The 20646-nt window shown below is 47.5% G+C and overlaps 1 protein-coding gene across 9 annotated transcripts in view; it reads right to left on the reverse strand.

Annotated features, from left to right (window-relative positions):
• The window catches only part of Foxn3 (forkhead box N3), a 383817-nt gene that overhangs the window by 96192 nt on the left and 266979 nt on the right, over positions 1-20646 (reverse strand). For all 9 annotated transcript variants that reach the window (XM_036206015.1, XM_036206014.1, XM_036206016.1 and 6 more), the window contains one exon: positions 7225-7289. In XM_036206015.1, coding sequence (XP_036061908.1) covers positions 7225-7289 — 65 coding nt within the window. The remainder of the gene's footprint in view (positions 1-7224; positions 7290-20646) is intronic.

Below are 20646 nucleotides of genomic sequence, written 5' to 3' on the forward strand. Positions count from 1 at the left end.
AGTTAAACATATATCCATGAAAACTAGCATCAAATAAAATCACTGCTCAGTAAGTAGTAGGTGTTACTCACTGTATTACCCTTTCAGGGGCTAATACTAGGATTTCTTCTGCTTTATGCATTCTTTAAAAACCATAGAGGTGTGCTGGGGAGTTGGCTCACTAGGCAAAGCCATTCCTGACCAAGTGTGGGGATCTGAATTCAAACCCTAGGGCTCCCACAAAAGCTAGGTGCATAGTGCAAATGTCTGTAATAGCAGGGTCCTCCTGGAAGGAGCAACAGAGGCAGGAGGATCCCTGGACGCTCCCAGGCCAGCTAGTCTGAAGAATCTGCATGACCAACAGTGAGGATCAAGAATGGCGGTTGTCCTCTGACATCCATACTTGGACCATAGCATAGCACACCTGGTGAGGGGGTGGGGAGAGGTAGGCACACCTGAGAGAGGGAGAGAGAGGGAGACACAGACAGAGGAGGGAGAGAGAAGAGAGTGCATGTACACAAACGAACGCGCGCGCACACACACACACACACACACACACACACACACACACACACACACACCAGCAGCAGCAGCAGCAGCAGCAGCAGCAATTTCATGTCCTCAGCCTCGCAGGCAGGGCTGCTTTTTCAGAGAGCAATATGAGATTTTCATTCAGACAATTATTAGAGACGGGGGTCCAGAGAGTAGCTAAAGTTAGAGCCAAGCAGGAAAATGCACAACATATAACTCACGGTATCTTAGATTCTACAGCAGGCTACAGACACTGAGGAAGTTGGCATAAGCTGGAGTCACAGGTGTGGGGGCTCAGCTCCTGCCTAAGGTGCACAAAGCCTCCAATCCCCATCACCACACCAACTGGGCATGCTAACACACACTTGTAATCCCAGCACTTGGGAGGTGAAGAAGAATTAGAAGTCCAAGGTCATCCTCAGCGACACAGCATGTCTGAGGCCGACCAGGGCTACCTAAGATCCTTCATTCCAGAATAAGTAAAGAAAGGGACCAACACAGATCAAAATGAACTAACAGCCTCTTTGAAAACGGTACTTCCTTGTATTTTTTTTTTAATGAGCGTAAAAACATGTTCCAAAGTACAAACAAAAAACTAGGAGCCAAAGAGCACCCCTTTAACTTCACCTCTGTAAGCAGAACAGCAAGCTGCCGACTACTGCGGTTCCATAAAAATCTGTACTCGCTACAGAACAAAAAGACAAACAATGTCAGCAAACAAAGAAAGGGCTCCTCTTGCAGACCCAGAGTCTACCCTGGGCCAAGGAGGACATAAGGCAGCGAGCACTTGAGGGCAAAAGCAGAGAGGAGCCGTCCCCTTTCTATTAGTGCTGAGTTGTTTTAATGGGTGTGCCTGGGGGCAAGACCCGGATTTATTCAAGAGGTGAATGTCCTCCTTTGCACACTGGACAAAAGAGTCGGCTTGTGGAAGAGATGAAAGACAGCAGAAAGCCCAGGGCTGGGAAAGAGATTGGGGGGGGGGAGCGGGGAGTCCTTAGAAACCCAAACAAAACCTGAGATGTGGGCCCTTGAATGAGAGAAATGGGTGTCCGGGACCACATGGCCCCCAAATCCTGCCGGACTCGGGAAGGAGATGCTAGCGAGGCTGGTGCTCAAAATGGAAATAGAGAAGGATGTTCCTGAGAAGATTTTCAGAATGTTTCTCCTTGAGTATGTGAGAGGGTGAACCCTTTGGAGACAGAGGCAACAGCAGGTGGTTCTATCATTAAGGACAAGGGCCTGGGAAGGGATTAATGCTGGTCTGGAGTGAGTTCACAGGAGAGAGAGTTGTCAAAAGTGAACAGGACAAGCCCCTATGGGGTGGTAGTGGTGGAGGAGAGGTGACTTGGTGGTTAAGAGCTTGGTGGCTCTAGCAGATGACCTGGGTTTGATCCCAGCACTAACTTGGTGGCTCACAAACATCTGTAACTCTAGTTCCAGTGGATGCCCTCTTCTGGCCCCTGTGGGCACTGCAAGCATGTGGTACACACATCTCCATGCAGGCAAAACATCCATACACCTAAAATTAAAAATACATCTTTTTCTGGTTTCCTGTCTCACCCTGTGATCCTTTCTCTGTGTGTTCCTAATACTGGGACGCCACTGTCATGAAGTGCTTGTCAAAGGAGGGATCAGGAGAGCCGATCTACTTCAGACATTGAGGTTGTAAGCAACCTCTTTTCTTTGTAATTTATCCTATCTTGGCTATTTTGCTATGACAACAGAAATTGGACTAATAATATGAAGGTTAAGCCACTGGCTTAGGAAGCCAAGACAAGATTTCTTTCCAGGTTGTCTGAATCTATGCCACACTGCTTCATGACGAGCTGTGAGAGCTTTGAAAACCTTTTTGTTTGATGACTGATTGCCCAGACAACCTACAAGCACACTTTCTCTGCCCATCTTCTTGGATCCACAGAGGATGTCTCGCTAAAGGAACACTTCTTCCATGGTTCAATTTAATCTATTGTTTATAGGACAGTGGCTAGGATGGATAGGAGCTAGTACTCAGGGAGGAAACTGTCCCAGAGGGGCGTGCCTGCATCTACAGTGAAGAAAAATGGAGCTTGGGTTTCATCATGACTAAAGTCATGGAGTTTATTGAGGACCAGAGCCTGAGTTTTCTGAGCACTTACACTTGAGTCTTTTATGTCCTGAAATAAAATCAAATGGGAATTCCCTCATCTCTCTAGGGGTAAGACACGTGGCCGAGTTAGGGCAGCAGGTGAAGGTGGGGGTGGGGAGGGGGGTGGGAAGAGGTGCAGGAAGCCAACACAGAACATGAAAAATTCCATTCCCCGGGGCGGTCGTCTTCATGCATGGTTTACCAATGGCGCATGCACTTGTGCACACCCAGAAACAACATGCAGCGGACAGCAAGAGAACCAGTCTCCTTTTCCCCCCACAGCATTTGCTGTTGGGCTTGTGGCAGCGTCATCCTGCTCTGTGCACTGAAAATGCCTCTAAGGATATCTTTCCATTGCATTAGCTTATTTGTCCTGTGGGCTGTCCACAGCCAGCGGAAAGAAAAACCTGTTGTGTGGGAATAGAAGTTATTTCGATTCATTCGCTGCATGCTAGGGACACAGATGTGTAATAGTAATATTATTTTGGTACTACTTGGTAATAATAATAACAGTGAGCCAATGCTAGAGTGAAGGAGGAAGGCGAAGGGGAACCAGAGGAGGCAGGGTACCAGCTGGTGATTGGGGAAGTTTGAGGAGTTCTTGTCGGTGCTGACAGCATCTGGCTTCTTACAGCAGACCAGGCCTTCTCTTCTGGGCTGAGTGGCCGAGACGCCCCCCGGGCAGCTCCAGCCTGACACAAGAGTGAAGAGGGAAGCTCACAGGTAGGGTAGTGTGGATGGGTGCAGGGGGTGTTTCTCAGAGGCAGAGTGGGGATTAGAGTGGGCCAGAGTGACTGGCTGGGTACAAAACTGGCAAGTGCAGGGGCTACGAGGCTTCAGAAGGACAAAGGAACAGAGACGGCAGCCGGGAAGGTCAAGCCCTGCTTGTACCAAGTTGTAGAAGGCAAGAAACTGCAGGGCTGTATGTGTGTGTATGTTGTCTTATGTCCTCTTAGGGCGAAACCATCAGAGGTCAGATGAAGGGGCAGACCAGGGTGAGAAATATCTTTAATTATGAAACACAGGCTCATGCAAATCATTCAAGCCATGGTGACATTTAAATGAAATAAACTAAATCTAAGTTTGCAATGATTGGGGGTGGGGTGGAAAAGGAGAAATCCTTAAAAAGAATTTCCCCCTTTTATTAAGAAAATAATGGGGTTAGGGATTTAGCTCAGTGGTAGAGCACTTGCCTAGGAAGCACAAAGCCCTGGGTTCGGTCTTCAGCTGGGATGGGGGAGAGACATCACTGAGCTAATATTTTTGTTTAATCCAAACACATACAGACTGTAACACAGAAACGCAAAGATGCGGGGTCTGTTGGAGACACCTGCCAGCTGGCCACTCCTACAAGCCTCTGAATAAGACCCACTTGTGTTTAGATGTGCCCCATGTCCCTTGTTAGACAACAGGCTTGTCCCCTTGTGAGGCTCTGCTTGGTTTCTATTGTACAAAAACTGAAGGGCTCTCCAGTCCATCGAAACTGCTAGAACACTGAAATCGTTTCTCACAGCCTAAATGGCATTCAGAATAAACACTGTGAATTGATGAAATGACCAATTATGTGAAGTAGCCCTGCCTGGTGTAATCCAAACCAAATCTTTCCCCATTATCCTCAAACCGACAGGTGACTCAACAGCCCAGCCTGCCTGTGATTTCTGAACCAGGAGACAGTGCCACACTTGAGGTCTGAGGGAGACCTTGGGCACTTCTAGCTAATTTTTTCTATTAGTTTTATGTCAGAAAATACCAATATACTGTTCAACAGCTCATAAGCCAAACAACTGTTAAACAACCAAAGGCAGTTCCCTTCTCTATTACATCACTTTGGTCTCAACACCATTTCAGGTTTTCACTCACTTCCATGTATCTCCCCTTAGAACATCACATTACAGTAAGTCCCTGACTTTTGGGTTGTTGTTTTGTTTTGTTTTTTTCAACTTTATGATGGTATGAAAACCATATGCCTTGTCAGGGGAACTGTCCTTGAAGAGCAAGGCATGGTGGTGCACATCTATAATCCCAGAAGGACCAAAAGTTGAAGGTTAGCCTTTACTGCATAGCAAGTCTGAGCCAGCCTGAGCTACACAAGACTACCTCCAAAGAGTAAGAAAAAAAAGAAACTGTTTTTTGAATATTGATCCTTCCTAGACAAGGGGTATAGAAAGGACCTTGACTTCTCATGACACTGGGCAGTAATGACAGTGTGCAACTGCCATCGGCCACATGTTCACAAGGGCAAACCACTGACACTTCTCAGCGACTTGTGCTGTTAAGCACATGGTGCATGCAGTAGGTGAGGCCCTAGGCTGTTTCTCCTTATAGAGGTTTGTTTGGATCCAGTCAAGCAGCACCTACCGTCACGGGCCACATGTCCAGCATTGTGTCCCCACTGTGTTGTCCTTTGGGATGCCGTGTGCTTTTGTGGTTTCCCTCTCTGGCAATGCCACATCTTTGAGTCATACACGCATGCAGGCACCCTCGCATGCACGCACCTATCCTTCTGTTTGGAGGCCTTGCTGAAGGGTCAGTTCTCCAAGGAAGTGATGCCCCTCTTCTCCAAACTTCCGGCCCGAAACCAAGTCTTCTCTTCCCCGTGTGGCCCAACTGCCTGTATTCCTGTTCCTGCATCCTGGACTCACCAGCCTGGCAGCACATGATCCTTGAGCCTGGATTCCTTCCTGGTCTGGTGTCTAAACAAGACTACCCCCTACTGGTTAGAGGAAAGACAAGGTGTGCACATGGCCGAGCACACAGGTCAGGTGGGGAGGGGGGCAGCCCCCTTCTTTGCATCCCACATCTTTAGGTGTGAAGCTGACTGTGGGCTTCTGGACGGCCCCCTAAGCCCCCAAAGAAAACAAAAGATCATTTGGGAAGATGCCCTTCAAGTCTGAAGAAATCTTTTCAGGGTAGAGGGAGCTCAAGAACTCTCGATGAGTAAGCCAGAGTGGTAAAAAGAGCAGAGGAGAAAAGATGTTAGCACATCGCTGTCCACATCCCCAAATTTACGAAGATTCTTATGGTTTTCAAATGCACAATACAGAACACACACACATTCTATTCAATTGAATGTAGATCCCATGTACATCTGTAATGTGTACGAGTTTAAGCCTCAGTGTATAAGGAACCAGGAAAATTTTGAATCATGAAGAGAAAAAAGGAAGACACATCCACCCACGAAACAGAACCCACTGCATTCACCCAGCCTCAGGCATTATTGACTCTTTCCAAGGTTTTCTATCTTCAGTACAAACCAAAACACCTGATCCCCACGGAGTAACCTTACCAAATGTGGAACAGAACAAAACCTAAGCAAACAAGATCCCAGTTCTAAAAACAATCCAAAGGTGAACCATACACAAGCTCTACATGAAAAGCAGAGACACTGGAGATGCTGAACTTCACTTGAGAAAAACCCAAGGGTGACCCAACCTTAGCAACCGTGTGTCAATTCCTTCTCTTCTCTTAGACATTTAGGGCATCTATGATGGCTACAAAAGCAGGATCCACCCAACTTTATCTGTACCCAAAACAAACAAACACACAAAACCACCCCCAACTCTCTGGCTCCTAGTTTCACATGCTATTAAAAAGCATGAAACCGTGTGGCCCATGAGACAAGAACTGTATCTCTCACCATTGTTAGAACTACTCCAGAAACTCAACCAATTGTCTCTTCTTAACCACAGGAGGACCTGACCCCTTCATATACACGGCTCGCTTCAGTGTACCCTTTACAAGTCAGGCTGAACAGCCGCCCAAAGGCATCAAATGTCCCATCCTGCAATAGCACGGTTCTGAAGCTCTTGGCACACTCCTGTCCACATCCACATCAGTATCTTTGCTGCCCTCTCACCCCCAACTCCTGGATATTCAACAAGGATTGGGGCGGGGGATGAAATCTGAGGGCCAGCTTACCCACAGAGCAGATATCCACAATGGCCACAACCCAGAAGTAACTTTTAAAGAATTGGGCATACATCACCAGTTTTCAACCGTCCATTCTTCAACCTCAGCCATTGTAAAGCGATTTAACAGCACAACCAGAGGTGAAAACACAGTTTGAAGTCCTTGACAGGAACGAGCACCACATTTGAGGATGGGTTGGAACACAGTCCCCCAGCAGGTGACTCTAGCAGGTGACTATCCCCAGGGCATCAGAACAAACTACAGCCAACCTTCCAGGTACCCAGGAAAACATTAGGAGGCAGCAGGGGACAAACGTATCTCCAGGATGACAAAAGTGTCAAAACACCCAAACCAGCCTTGGTCATCCCAGTACCAGAAACACAGAAGAGTTTGCTTTTATCAGCCAGTGTACACTCCACATTCCAACTGTCACTGTTCCGACGCCGTCACAGAAACTGTCCTGAGACAGAGGCCTGGTTTCAAACTCACATTTCACAGCAGCCAAGACACTTGAGCAGGAGGAAATAAGAAGTGGGCATTCAGACCCAGGGCCCAGCAGTCACACACCTCTCCAGAGAGCAGCCGCTGCTAACCAGACGGGAGCAGCCCCGGCTGGCACCATGCACAAAGGAGGATGACAGGAGATAAGGGAACAGGAGTTGGTGCTCCCAGACACCTACCTTGCAGAAGGGCTCCATTTCTCTTGAAGAAGGTACTGCCTGGCCAGATGGGTGGACCTGATGTGCTGGAAGAGAACACAGATGTGTGTGAGGTTTGAGACTGGGAACCACCTCGCTTCCCAGCAGCCCTTGCTCTAGCAACCCCTTCTCCAAACTTCACACAGGGTGGCCTTGAAAAATGTCCCCAGGCATGCTTTAAAAATATTTAGGTTAAAAACAGGCTTTCTTTCCCCACAGCAAAACCTTCTATGTGAGTATTCTGTTATCATCTTGGCCAGGGTCACACCTGGCCATTGAGACCATCTACATGCCACCAGCAAATGCTTGTGGATGGTGATTTGATTTGGTGGTTTCATTATGCACTGAATGCTTGCTAATGTGTTCATGAGCTCAGGGATACATGTGGCCAACAAGTCCTCTCTGTGTCTTGCGAGTGACCAAGGCCGCTGGCACTTCCTAGTTACACATCAGAACTTGTCAGCAATATACCCAAGCGGGCCCTTTCTCGCCATCTCTCCTACCAAATCCTCTCCACACAGATATGACCTTGATCCACTCCTGCCCTCCCTTCTGCTGTTTTGCATCTTGTTTTCAATTTCTTGGCTTAAAATGTTGCACTCTGTACCCCATAAAACACTCTGCAGACGCGTTACCACCCACACTCTAGTAACAGCAGAGGCAAGACCATGAGCAAGATCAATATATCACTAAGGCACTCGCTGCATCTCTAGATGAGCATTTTCACTGTCTTAGGACAGTCAGTGAAAAACTTTATAGCCACCCAATCTTAGTAAAAAACCCTTCGAGTGGAAAGGGGGTTATCCTCAATCAAGGACTAGCTTAAGATTAATGTTAGGAAGCTGTCGGCTCACAATGTTAGCACATCCAGCCCGAGAGGCAATTTAAATGACTCTCACCAAAACAGTATATGGCAAATGACATTGGTTAATGCAACATCAATCATAGTCAACATTTAACAAATTAAAATTGGCCAGAGAAATACACTTGTAAGTTCATCACAGATGCACACATGCACGCACATACACACACACACACTCACTCACTCACTCACTCCATTTGTAAGTCCATCACACACACACACACACACACACACACACACACACACACACACACACACTCACTCCATTTGTAAGCCCACCACAGATGCACACACACACACTCACTCACACATCACATTTCTAAGTCCATCACAGATGCACACATACACACCCCTGAATGAGTACAAGAATGCTTCATTAGTCAGCTGGAATCTGGCTGTGAAAAATAGCAAGACTGTTAACAAGAAAGGAAGAGGCCAGTGGCATTCTGCCTGCCAGAATTTCATTACCAGAGGTACAAATATTATCACAGCTATAGGGACACAGTACACGATTGAGGAGGAGTTAGGAAAGAGAAAAAAGCCACTACACAAAAATGCTATTAAACATGCCATAAGAAAGGAATCACGCCAGAGAGAAATCAGCTTGCCACCACTGTCCTGCAGCCCTGAATTATTTCTGATCACTTTTAGTATAGTGGATCCAAAGCAAATAAAACAGAAAGGTCTATGAGCATTCAAGTTCCCAGTACATGATCTCCCCAGATTTCAGGTGCCACTCAGGCTTCCACAATGGAGCAGGGGCCTATGACATGATAATGTCAAATGCGCTTGCAAACACGGGCATCCCTTGATTTACTGCGCTTCACTTCGCATGCCTTGCTAAGTTCCAGGTTGCGTTTTGGGTTGTTTTTTTTTTTTTTTTCCTTTTTGAATGAATTATAGGTTTGCACACTGTGTGGAGCAACTGTATCAGAACTATGTCCTCAGTCCCAATGATCCTTAGCACTCTTTAGCAACAAAGGAGCTTTAAATTAAGGTTTGTACATCTCTATGCAGTAACATTGCAAGCATAATAGACTGTACATACACAGTGTTAACTATAACTTTTATGGGGACTGGGAAACCCAATGGTCTCACTTAATTTAGCGGGGCCCCAGCTCCATTGTGGAGGCCTGAGTGGTACCTGAAATCTGGGGAGTTCATGTACTGGGAACTTGAATGCTCATAGACCTTTCTGTTTTATTGGCTTTGGATCTACTATACTAAAAGTGATCAGAAATAATTCATTCCCTACAGTCCACGCTGTCAGCTCTGGCAGGTGGGGCTTCTGAGTGGCAAGGGGGTGCACGGAACAGTAGCAAACCCTGCTGGGGGCTCAGGGCTGCAGGTCAGTGGTGGCAAGCTGATTTCTCTCTGGCGTGATTCCTTTCTTATGGCATTTGGGGGCCCTTTAAGGCTCAGTCAGGAAGAACAAGGTGCGTTAAAATGCTTAAGCTGGCCTTTAACAACGCTGGTGAGTTCCCTGAACCTGCCACCTTATCTTTATAATAAAGCAGGAAACAGCAAGCTAGCTGGCTGCTGCCAATACTGAACTGGCTGGCTCATAAAGATATTTAAAAACTGAGGACTTCATTACATAGAGGAGTTCATTGCTTCTGGAGAATTCAATAATTGAGTATTACCGCAGAAGCCTGAATATCCAGCTTACTGCCATCCAAATCTCCTTTTTATCCTGACCTTGATTTGGCTGCAAACCGAGTAGACACCCAGGATGGAGCAAATGCGGGGAGCTGAGGTCAGATAAACCCGGTGGTTTTAGATAAGGAAAATTCTCTGTAGGATAGAAATCTACCGGAGGATTTCTACAGCACCCTTTTAACACCTTAAGTCACTGATCAGTATTCTGCGGTCACTGGGCTCTGCCTTCCCCCTGGTCCGTCCTTAGGTGGTGGGAGGAAGTTTGGCCCAGCATGCTGTCTGCAGTGGCCCTTGCTGCAGACCTGCTGCTGCATTCTAAGAGTAAGGGCGTGTGTGCATGCTCGCACTACCAGCAGTGAAGTGAGCTGGGCATTCCCCAGTGCCATATTCCACCTGCTCCTTAGAGTCTCCCTCAAAATGACGTCATCTGACGGCTAGGGATTTGAGGATTTGTCAAGCGCCTACCGAGAACTGTGTTCGGTGCTACAGCAAACTGGGGAAAACAACAAGAAACCTAATAAAACTCCCATCTGTGACTTCTAAGAACTTAACTGTGATATGTCCTTCTGATGCCATCTAGAGAGACAAGACACGCCTGTAGGAGAACTAAGGTCCCTGGCTCCAGCTGTAGGCTGGCAAAGCACAAACTTGATTTTTATTCCTGCAGCTGGAGAGAGACATCCCTGGCTGATTGGCCTTTAGAGCTCAAAGTTAGTTAAAAATTCATCCAAATGAAATTTCTTAAAAATGCATATTAACTACAAGCATTCAGAGAAAATAGTGGTGTGATGTTAGCGAGGGGCTGTGGACCCCCCCCCCCCCCCCCCTTTTGCAGATCAAGAGTGGAGAGGAGAAGCGATACCCAAAAACAGGCTCCTGTAAATACAAGTGGCCGGTGAACGTCACTTCCATGCAAAATGGCTAGGAAGGACCCAGGAGAACTGGGTGGGTTCTAACCGGCTCACCACGGTTCCCATACTGCTGATCACTAGAACAGGAAGGGGTCAACCACTGAGCCTACTGTTCCTGATTCTGTGTGTCGGGCAGAACAGAGATTACCTTCCACAGGTGAGCAAGCAACCACATTCCAGGGAAGTCCAGGGACTTATGCTCATGTCAGCACAAGCCCAGACATGGGCTTCCAGAGTGTCTGTTTCGCTCCCTTGCTCAACTTCCCACTTGCCCTTTCTGCCTTCCCACACAGAACTCTTCACCATCCTTCCCCATGGAAGGTCTTTTGTTAGGAGTCTCTCCTAGGCAAAGTCCCAGGCTAGAAAAAGCAATGTGACTAACCATATGCGAAAGACAGTGGGCTCCCGTTAGCAGAGACAATACACCGCCCGCCCGCACAGCAAAATGTCTCATTTCAATAATGTGCTAACAGTGACCTTCAGCACTATCAATCCCACCAGCTCGGTGGCAAAGGGAGCAGGCCAAGAGGTGAAGAGGGCCTTGCCTGCCAAAAGTCTCTCTCTGAACTAGCATTTCAGAACACTGCTCTGCTGAATGCTGAGCCCAGTGCTGAACCAACAGAAACCAAGAGAAGGCACAATGTCTCCCAACAGCACACCATGTACCCCACCAGAGGCCCGCAGGATTCAATCACTCCTGCGCTTCATGTTCTTTTTCTGCACTCCCAAGAGGATGCTGGGAGTCAACAGGGGACCTGAGGGAGTTCTTGGAATCGTGATACAGCCTGTCAGATGTCTGCCCAATACACATGAGCATCAGCCACTGTGAGATTGGGGGGTTCTTATAAACCCAAAGCTCGGACAGTTCTGGTAGGACTCACTCCTGTATTCACCAGCCTGGACTTTTTTACGTGCCCAATGGCAAACAGACTGAGGAAATACTATTTTTTTCTCAGGTCCTGGATGCCCCACACGAACAGGATGCTTCAGCATGGAGGGCATGTGAAAGAATGCCAAATGAAGGGTGCCAGCCGAGCAAAGGAACCAACGCTGCTGAGAGTGTGCTTCCAGGATGCCCCCAGAGCCGTCACTCAGAGAGGGAAGCAGGAGGGGGCGTGTCAGGGGCGGGGGAGAGGGTGTGGACGGCGGCTGTTTGATGGGCAGAGTTTGGGTCTTGCAAGGTGAAAAGTTCTGGAGACTGGGCACACAATGACTCCCGTGCTCTGAACACTACAGTGCAGCATGCTGAAAAATGGGCAAGATGGTACACTTTATGTTAGCATCTGCTTACCCTAGGTTATAAAAATTGATGTATAAAAACCCTAAGAGTTAGGGAGAAAGCGTCAGGTGTGTGGAGGGAGACGGGAGCTCCGGAACCGGTGACTGACCTGAAGCCTGGCGTGCTGGGCAGGAAGACAGGGGTGGGAAATTCACCACTCTCTCTGTCTGACCCTCCCTCGCTGTTCACCAAAATGGCCCACAGCACACTGACAGGCCAGCTCAGCTTGCTTCAGGCCTCATGGGGGCCTGAGCTCGCCTATTCTTCAAGCAGTGTGGCAGTGATTCCTGTTACACCCTAGCACTGGAAAGGGTGCGAAGGAATCTTCAGGATTTATAGATCCACCATTGAATGTTTTGACAGGAATAAAATGGTCAGAGTATACATAGACACACACACACACACACACACACACACACACACACACACACACACACAATGAATTCATCACTGGCACACCAGGGTCCACTATGCTATGCTAAACCTACCTGAGGAGAAAGAAAGAAAAGAAACAAACAAAAACGAACTATGTTGGAATTCTGTCCCTTTAAACTAACCGAGGACAGATCACCAGGAAAATAACAGAGAAGCGGAGAACTTCCCTCAGACCCTACCACAACCCCTGAGGGAAGGATGCTAAGTGCCTGAAATGTGTAATGTAGTTATTAAGAGGACCTAAGCAGAGATACAGACACAGAAGTTGGGGGTAACCAATCACCCCAACTGTCAGAGAAGCATCACTTGGAGCGTAAGCAAGTATCTGGAAGTCTCAGGACACCCTCCACACTTTCCTAAACCAGGAGCCTTGGGAGTCATCTCAGAAGAATGGGCGGAAAGCTAGAAAGAGCCCCAGGGAGTGGACAGCTGCAGCAAATCTATCTGCCGGACATGACAGGGCTGTTATACACGCGCTCACAGCAGCTGTGCCTGCATGCACACGTCAAGCCCACCAAGACCCCCCCCCGTATGGGTTAGGGAGGGGTGGGGTGGGGTGGGGTGGGGTGGGGTGAGGTGGGTAAGCACAAGAAGGAAGGTAGGGTCGAGGAGGAGGAGCTGGAGGGAGGGAATGGGAGAGGAAGCTTAATTAAAACACTTTATATGCATGGATGAAATTGTCAAACAATATAAAACATTTTAAGAAAAAAATAGAGTTATTGAAACATAATCTAACAAAAACAAAAAAAGGAACTAAAACGGGAGAGTCTGGGCATTAAAAGGGGATCGGAGAAAGGGGCTGGTCCTATCTGAGGCAGTGTGAACAGCGCAGAGGGTACAAACCACAGCTGCAGGTCTCCTAACTTGCCCAAGCCTCAACTGTCGGCATGTAAGCCGTGTGGCAACTGCTCACCTGCAGCACCTAAGAACGAAATGGGATGGGGGTATCAGAGAGAGGTGCTCTGTAAACCGCAAAAGTCCCCAGTGTCATCCTGATTCCAAGAAACCCGAAGTTTGGAGAAGTTTCCTGACATACTGAGGGAGGCCCCAGGAGACCACACAGTGACACAGGAGACAGCTGTGGCCTGGTGCCCACACTTCCTCAATCACCCTGCCTGCGTGCTCTCTTTTCTGCATCCCTGTGACAGATGAGGGCGCTTCTCATCTTTTCCTGAAGGATGTTTTGAGAGTTCCCAAATGCAACTGTTCATTAGTCTAGACACAAACCACAGTTTTTAAACATCAATGGCTAAAGAAACAGCTTCAGGGACAGACACCTCCTCCTCCAAAGGAACTTAAAACTGGACAGGCGGAGGCCTCCCGGGGCTGGCTGTGTTTGGAGGTTGATGACTGTCAGGACGCAATCACTGAAATGGTCGGACAACCACCATCTGGGACCCCAGAAAGTGTAAGCAACAGAGTGGTAAGATTCTCGGAGGGCAAAACACTGCTCACAGTAGGAACCTAAGCTAGTGTCATCACTGGAGACTCCCACAGGCCAGCCTACAGATGGCCCTGTGTGTCCTTGACTACCCATGCCCTCATAGGCCGGGGCCTGAGATGCCTGTGAGCAACTGACAACAGGTGACAGTGTCTCTGGGGCAGACACACTCTCATTTTATTTATATCAGTAGTGGCTGGCCTGCTCACGACGGTCAGTTAAGTTTTTTTTTTTCTTTTCTTTTTTTTTTTTTTTTTGTGGGGGGGGGAGGAGGGGGTACAATGCACTGTATTAAAGTCCCACCAGATGAATGGACTAGAGCTTTGGTGATGGTGGAGAGCTGGGATGTTATAGATCTGCAGCCAAATTATCTTGGTTCTTTGGTCCCTTAGTAGCCATCCATTGCCAGGCCCCTCCTATTTAATAAATCCTTTCAGAAAGTCCTTGATATGAATTCACAACATTCCCCCACAGTTGGGCATGCCCGGCGGACCTAGACACTTCCGCCTAGCCATTTCCAGGTCAAAATATCTTTCGTGACCAGGACCCCATGGCTTTGCATGGTTATGTAAAGAGCGCAATGCAACCATGTGATCTATGCACGTGTGGAGTAGCCATATGAGCCTGTGTGCACAGGCGTGGCCCAGCCTTTATAAGCCGGCACCATATTCCCCGGCTTCTCTCTCTTTATTCATGTGTCTTTCTGCAGGCCTGTTCACATCTGTCTCTCTCTCTCTTATCTTAATAAAACTCTTATTAGTGGATTCTGTCATGTTTTGTGACATTTCTTCGCAGGGTAAGAGCGCTGCCAAATACCTAACAGTCCTAACAGAACACTTGTTTCCAGCAGCTCAGGGTCTTGGGTGAGACCCTTGGTTGAGTATGTGAAACCTTGGCAGGGTTTACCCAGAAAGTGCCCACCTGATATTCCCACCAATGTTTCGAAAAGCCTCTTCTTTTATGATTTCCTTTAGTTCTGTAACTATAAAAACTCTACCAGACTTTTACCACACTGAAACATGCTATTTGGGGCACCCTGAGAATCTGTACTCCAAGGGACCAGGTGAGAAACCTGCCAAAACCTTGCTCTTGGGATTCTCGAGCTCCAGAATTAAATTTCTATTGTTTAGGAACTGCCTCGCTTGGGGATTCTGTGAGATCAGCACAAAGAGAGAAAATGGAAACTGCCCACTGCCACCCTCCTTCCCCATTCCTCACGTCCCACCCTCTCAGGTGACAGCACTCTCTGCTTCTGCTTATATAAGTTCTCCATTGTTTGGGGCATTATCTCTTTAAAATCCTTTCCACCTTCAGCCTCAGAATACCCTCATGCTTTCCAGTCCTTTCTGCTTCTGGTAGTCTGCTACCACCCCTGGGTGCTCCTTGGCTTCCCAAAGTGTCACCGTTACCTCCGCCTTCAAGTTCACATGGCATGTCCCCCACACTCCCATGTCTGTTCCAAAACCCTCATGAGTGTAAGGACACCAATCAGATTGGATTAGTGGTCTACCCTGCTCTAACAGGAAGGACCTCACGGCAGCTAATTTCATCTTCCAGGACTTTCTTTTCAAACAAGGTCATATTCTGAGGTACTAGAAGGTTAGGGCATTAATACATGAATTTGGCGGCTTCCATGGTATACCTGTCACTGCTTGTCAAGTGGCACCTTCAACACTCAAGCACAGCACCCTTGTGCTTTTCTGGAATCTTTATTTAGTAACTACAACACTGAGAACTTGGCTTGTGACTATCAGATAATGGCTGAAGGGATGAGAGCTTGAACTTGAAATCTACATTCCCCATCTAACAAGAGAAGAAAGTAAAAATCCCCATCTGGTGACTACTTACAAAACGTTCCGGGTCACACTCCTGGAATCTCTAATGCTGTCATTGCCCATTTTCTCTTCCTCTGCTCCTTCCTGTCAATTCTCCCTAAAGTCTCCTCTGCCTTTGTAGCCTTGCTAATACTGTGTGCCTGAGAAGTTCTTCCTAACAGCCGGGAGGCCTCTCCAACCAGGCTCTCTCTTAGCCTCGCCCAGCAGTGTGTGTGTGTGTGTGTGTGTGTGTGTGTGTGTGTGTGTGTGTGTGTGGTATTGCTGGGGACATGGGTGTCACGGAAGCTCTTGTTCCATGTCAACAAGCATCTCATTTTCTACGTCTTCTATATAATGAATCGCTATGTAATTTTTCATTTGTAGACTTCAGGGTATACAAACATGCGAGAGCTCATGGGGCAGGGCAGGTGCATCAGGGCTGTGTGTCCTGCTATCAGCTCAGAAGCCCTGCCATCCTAACATCTTCCTGCTGTCCTCCAGACGCTGTCTGGGTAGGTCTTTAACACACACAGGCCATATGCTTCTAGGATTCATCCGAGCCCGTCTTCCTCTTTTTTGCCTGCCTGTGTCCTGAGTTCTCAGTAGAACCACCCCAGGAAGGTATCTTCCAACAGCTTCTACCCGGAGAGCTCTCTGAATTCTTCGGGCACTTACATCCATCCGGCCCCTCGGGCACTTTAAGCCTTTCCTTTTCCTTTTCAGGCATGTATGCATTTGTCCAACAGAGACTCCCCACCTAGAGGTAGACTAAAGTCACTGCCCACAGAAGACAGCTGTCATAATTCTACTAAAAGGAAGAGTAGGGATGCTGCCTGCATCTCCCTAACAAGATGATTCAAACTTTAAGAATTAAAAACCAATCTCTAATAGAGCTATAATTAAGTCCTTTACAAAGGAGCATGCCTATACTATGCCTCCTTCCCTACAATCATATAAATATTCTTTGAAAAAAGGAAAGAAAATTGTAAACCTCATCACTGATGGTAAGTAATGAGCGAGGTGATTTTGAACTCCTCTTTTCTGTGACTTCTTGATTACCTAGGAATATATAAATAACTAGATAAGTACATGTATATTTTGGATAATATGGAAGGCCCGTTTGAGCATCCTGAAGAAATCCTGCCTAAACCCAAGGCTGGGTTTCAGAAGCACCAGCTCAGTGTACATCTTCCAGAACAGTTGCAAAGGTGTTTATCATTTTCTTAGAGCCACACGTTTCTAATTTTACATATGAAAACCATGGCGCCATTCAGCAGAAAGCACATTATTTGCATGATGTATTTGCATTTGTAAAACACCCACATTTACTTTTACTGCTTAATGGGCCCCGTTTAAATGGGCCGCTCTACATAAATGGAGTACACTGGTTCCCAACTCAATGGTGCTGATAAGAAAACTACTCCTTTTAGATGCAAATGAACCTACTAATCACAACTGAAACGGTGGCAGAGGAGAGCTCAGCAGCTGTTCCTAGAACTCCAAGTCTAGGGCCAGTTAGGTTCCAGCTGAAGCATTGGAGCAGCCCGGGATTCCCCCAGAAGACATCTGTCCATGGACCTGGGGGGGGGGGTCAACTCCATGTTTTTCAAAAGAGATAAGAGTCTACCGTGCACATGTGGCCAGTCCTATCCATGTCAACGCATGAAGGAGAAGTACACAGAAAAGGCAAGGTCCACGAAGGTAGTTCAAGAAGGCTTATGATCAGTGCCACCAGGTTGCCCGTGGAGCTCACTCTTAACCCGTACAGCACAATGCAAACAGCAAAGGGGATCCCCAAAGGCTAGGGAGATGACTCAATGGGTAAAGAACCTACTCATCAGCCAGAGAGCCTGAATTTGGATCCCCACCACTGCAGGAAAAAGCCAGGTACGAAGAGATGATGACCCTGTAACCTGGGGGTGGGAAGGCAGAGACAAGAGGACCACTGGGGCTTGCTGGCCACAAGCCTGGGAAAGAGCTGGACAGTGAGCCCAAGGTATAGTGAGAGACGCTCTCTCAAGAGAGTGAGATAAAAACCACAGAGGAAAACACCCAATGTCCTCCTCTGGACCTCTACGCACATACATACATGGACACTCACACCTGTACTCACATGTGCACACACACATACACACCACACACAGAGAAAGAAAACCTTATGATCCACTTGTTCTAGTTCTGAATATACAACCCCACTACCCCCACCAATGTCAATGAAAACAACTCCAGCTGGGCAGTGGTGACGCATGCCTTTGATCCCAGCACTCAGGTGGATCTCTGAGTTCAAGGAGAGCCTGGTCTACAGAGTGAGTTCCAGGACAGCCAGGACTGCTTCACAGAGAAACCATCTCAAAAACAAACAAACAAACAAACAAACCCCAAAAACTCTAGATATTTGTACATCATGTCCACAGAGGCCTTATTCACAATGGGAGGGGGGTGGTGGGTGGGAAGGAGACAAGCTCATTGATGGATGGATGAATGGATAAGTGAAATGCAGAACATACATAAAGGAATACTCTTCAGCCTGAAAAGAGAAGGTGATTCTACAACATTGATAAAATCTGAGGACGTTCTGTTAAGTGCAATGAACCGGTTACAAAAAAAGACAAATTCTGTATGATTCTCTATGTCCGAGGTGCCTGGAGTCATCAGATTCACAGACAGGAAGCAGAATGGCAGTTGGTTGATGGGAGATGGGTGGAAGAGCCCTAGGGAGTGGCTGCTCATGGCCATGGTTTCAGTTCTCTAGGAGGGAAGTAATTCCCAGAAGACAGAATTCACGGCAGCCCAGCAGCGAGCAGCCACACTGAGCTGCACACCTGCAAACTGTCCCGACGGCCAACAACTGCATGTGCACGGCCATGCTTCAACAGATGACAAATAAACAACGATAGGTAGAGACGGATGATCGATGGTACAAGATAGCCATAGACTGACATGGATGGATCGAGGGTCGGTTAAACAGATACCTGGAAGATGGGTGGACACAATTCAAGTCTTGCATGCCCCGCCCCCGAAGACTCATGTTTTGGAGGCCTGGTCCCCAGAGTCTATTTGGAAGGTTAGTGAAGCCCTTAAAGGTGGGAACTGTGTGAGGGTGTGCCTGCACAGAATTATAAAACCCTGGTCTCCTCCACCTCCTCCTTTCTACTACTTCCCGGCCCAAAGGTGATAACTTTTGCTCCCTATCTTTCCTCAGGCCTGAAAGAAAGCGGCCCACCAATTCAGAACTGGAACCTACAAAAGTAGGAACCAAAATAAACCTTTCTCTTGATGAGCTGATTATTTCAAGTAGTCTGTTATGGGGCAAAAGGCCAACTACGGGAAAAACAGGAAAGCAGCCGTTCCCTAAAAAGGCCAGTAACTGTTCCTCTGTTCCTAGGTTGCCGAAATGAGACATATTCCCTAACTTTTCCCCACTTGCTCATTCATTCACTAAAACATTCCCTTACGCTGAATGCAGACAAAGCAATAGAAACTGTCCTGTCATGCAAGAGATGGGGATAAACGTGCCCCACAAACAGGTAAAATCAAGGACTCTAGGATGCATCGAGGATGACAGACACCTCTGCATAATGCTTGGAGAGAGTGTCACTTCTGGATCTCTTGAGGAAGCTGTTAAAAACTTCTGGTGTTCCTTTTGTATGGCAGAAGCCACTAAGAACCCTTCCGCCCGATGTGACTCTTCTCTAAGCCCCTACAGCATGGCTGTTGACCCAAGATTTGAAATACCAACTGTTCAGCCAGTTCTCTGGCTGCAGCCCCCCCCCCTCCCACCTGAGAGGAGACAGAAGCTACAAAGTTGTCAGCTCCTTCACTGGAACTTTGAAGCGATCAGAGCTCTAAATAATTCACCCATGTTTTGGATATGGTCATATTTCCGATTTTCCTCATGATGCTGGAATCTAGTCAGCTGAGAAAATGGCCTGTTTGTTTGGAGAACAGAGATTCACCTTCCCAGTTCCCTCCTTCCTTTCAAAGTCTCTCCCATGCCACCCCCAAAGATGAAAGGAAAGTTAAAATGCTGATTTGGGGAAGCTGGTGACACTGCAGGAGTCCTGTCTAAGTGTGTCCTCAAGGGTAGGGAGCTCAGGCTTGACAGCAGGATAAAGCTATTTTAAATTCCCAAAACGTAGTCTCTGATATTATTGGCCAGGGTAACACTTGTGACTGGCACCTGCCTTGTCTGGATACCTCCATAGCTGCCGCTGCCTTGTCCGCTCGCTCTCTCTCTCTCTCTCTCTCTCTCTCTCTCTCTCTCTCTCTCTCTCTCTCTCTCTCTCCAGTCATTTAATTGTGACTCTTGCCCAGATACCTCAGGTGTCTCTCTCAGTCCCATGCCACATGTTTAGCTCAGGAAAACAAACAGAAACAGGTCTGAGGACCCCAAGTCACTGGCCCTCTTCCAACATTACACGGGTTGAGGGCCAGGCAACCCGCTCTTGTGTATCTTATTCTGAACAACATTTGACTCTCCCAGGGAATGAGAATCAGCATCCCCCTCCTGAGGTAAAAAACGAGACAACGATACTGCTACCTTTCCATGGCAGATTCAAAAAAGTAAAGTCAGCTGAGCCTTGGGGTCATGGGTTTGTAGTTCTAGCTATGGCAGAGGCTGAGGCAGGAGGATCAAACTGCAGTCTATTTAGGTTACAGTTACCTCAAGGCCAGCCTAGGCACGCATAGTGAAATCCTGTCAAAAGAGGGCTATACACAAAGCCCAGTGAAAAGAGCACCTGCTTATCACATGGGTGAGACCTAAATTCAATCCTCAAAACTCTGCCCCACCCCGGGGTAGGAGGGGGAAGGAATCGAGTCACCTCTTGGCTTATGTTCAGGGATTTAAGAGGTCATGGGTTGAGCTCTACGCTAAACACTGTACCAGACATTTCTTCCTAGGTGTGAATGGAGGCTGAGGACTGGACATTCTGTTCCTCCCATCTTGATTACATTTCTTTCAATTGATATATAATAACTGTGATACGTGTGCTTTTTTTTAA

Source organism: Onychomys torridus, chromosome 14 (assembly GCF_903995425.1).
Source record: "Onychomys torridus chromosome 14, mOncTor1.1, whole genome shotgun sequence".
NCBI lineage: Eukaryota > Metazoa > Chordata > Mammalia > Rodentia > Cricetidae > Onychomys > Onychomys torridus.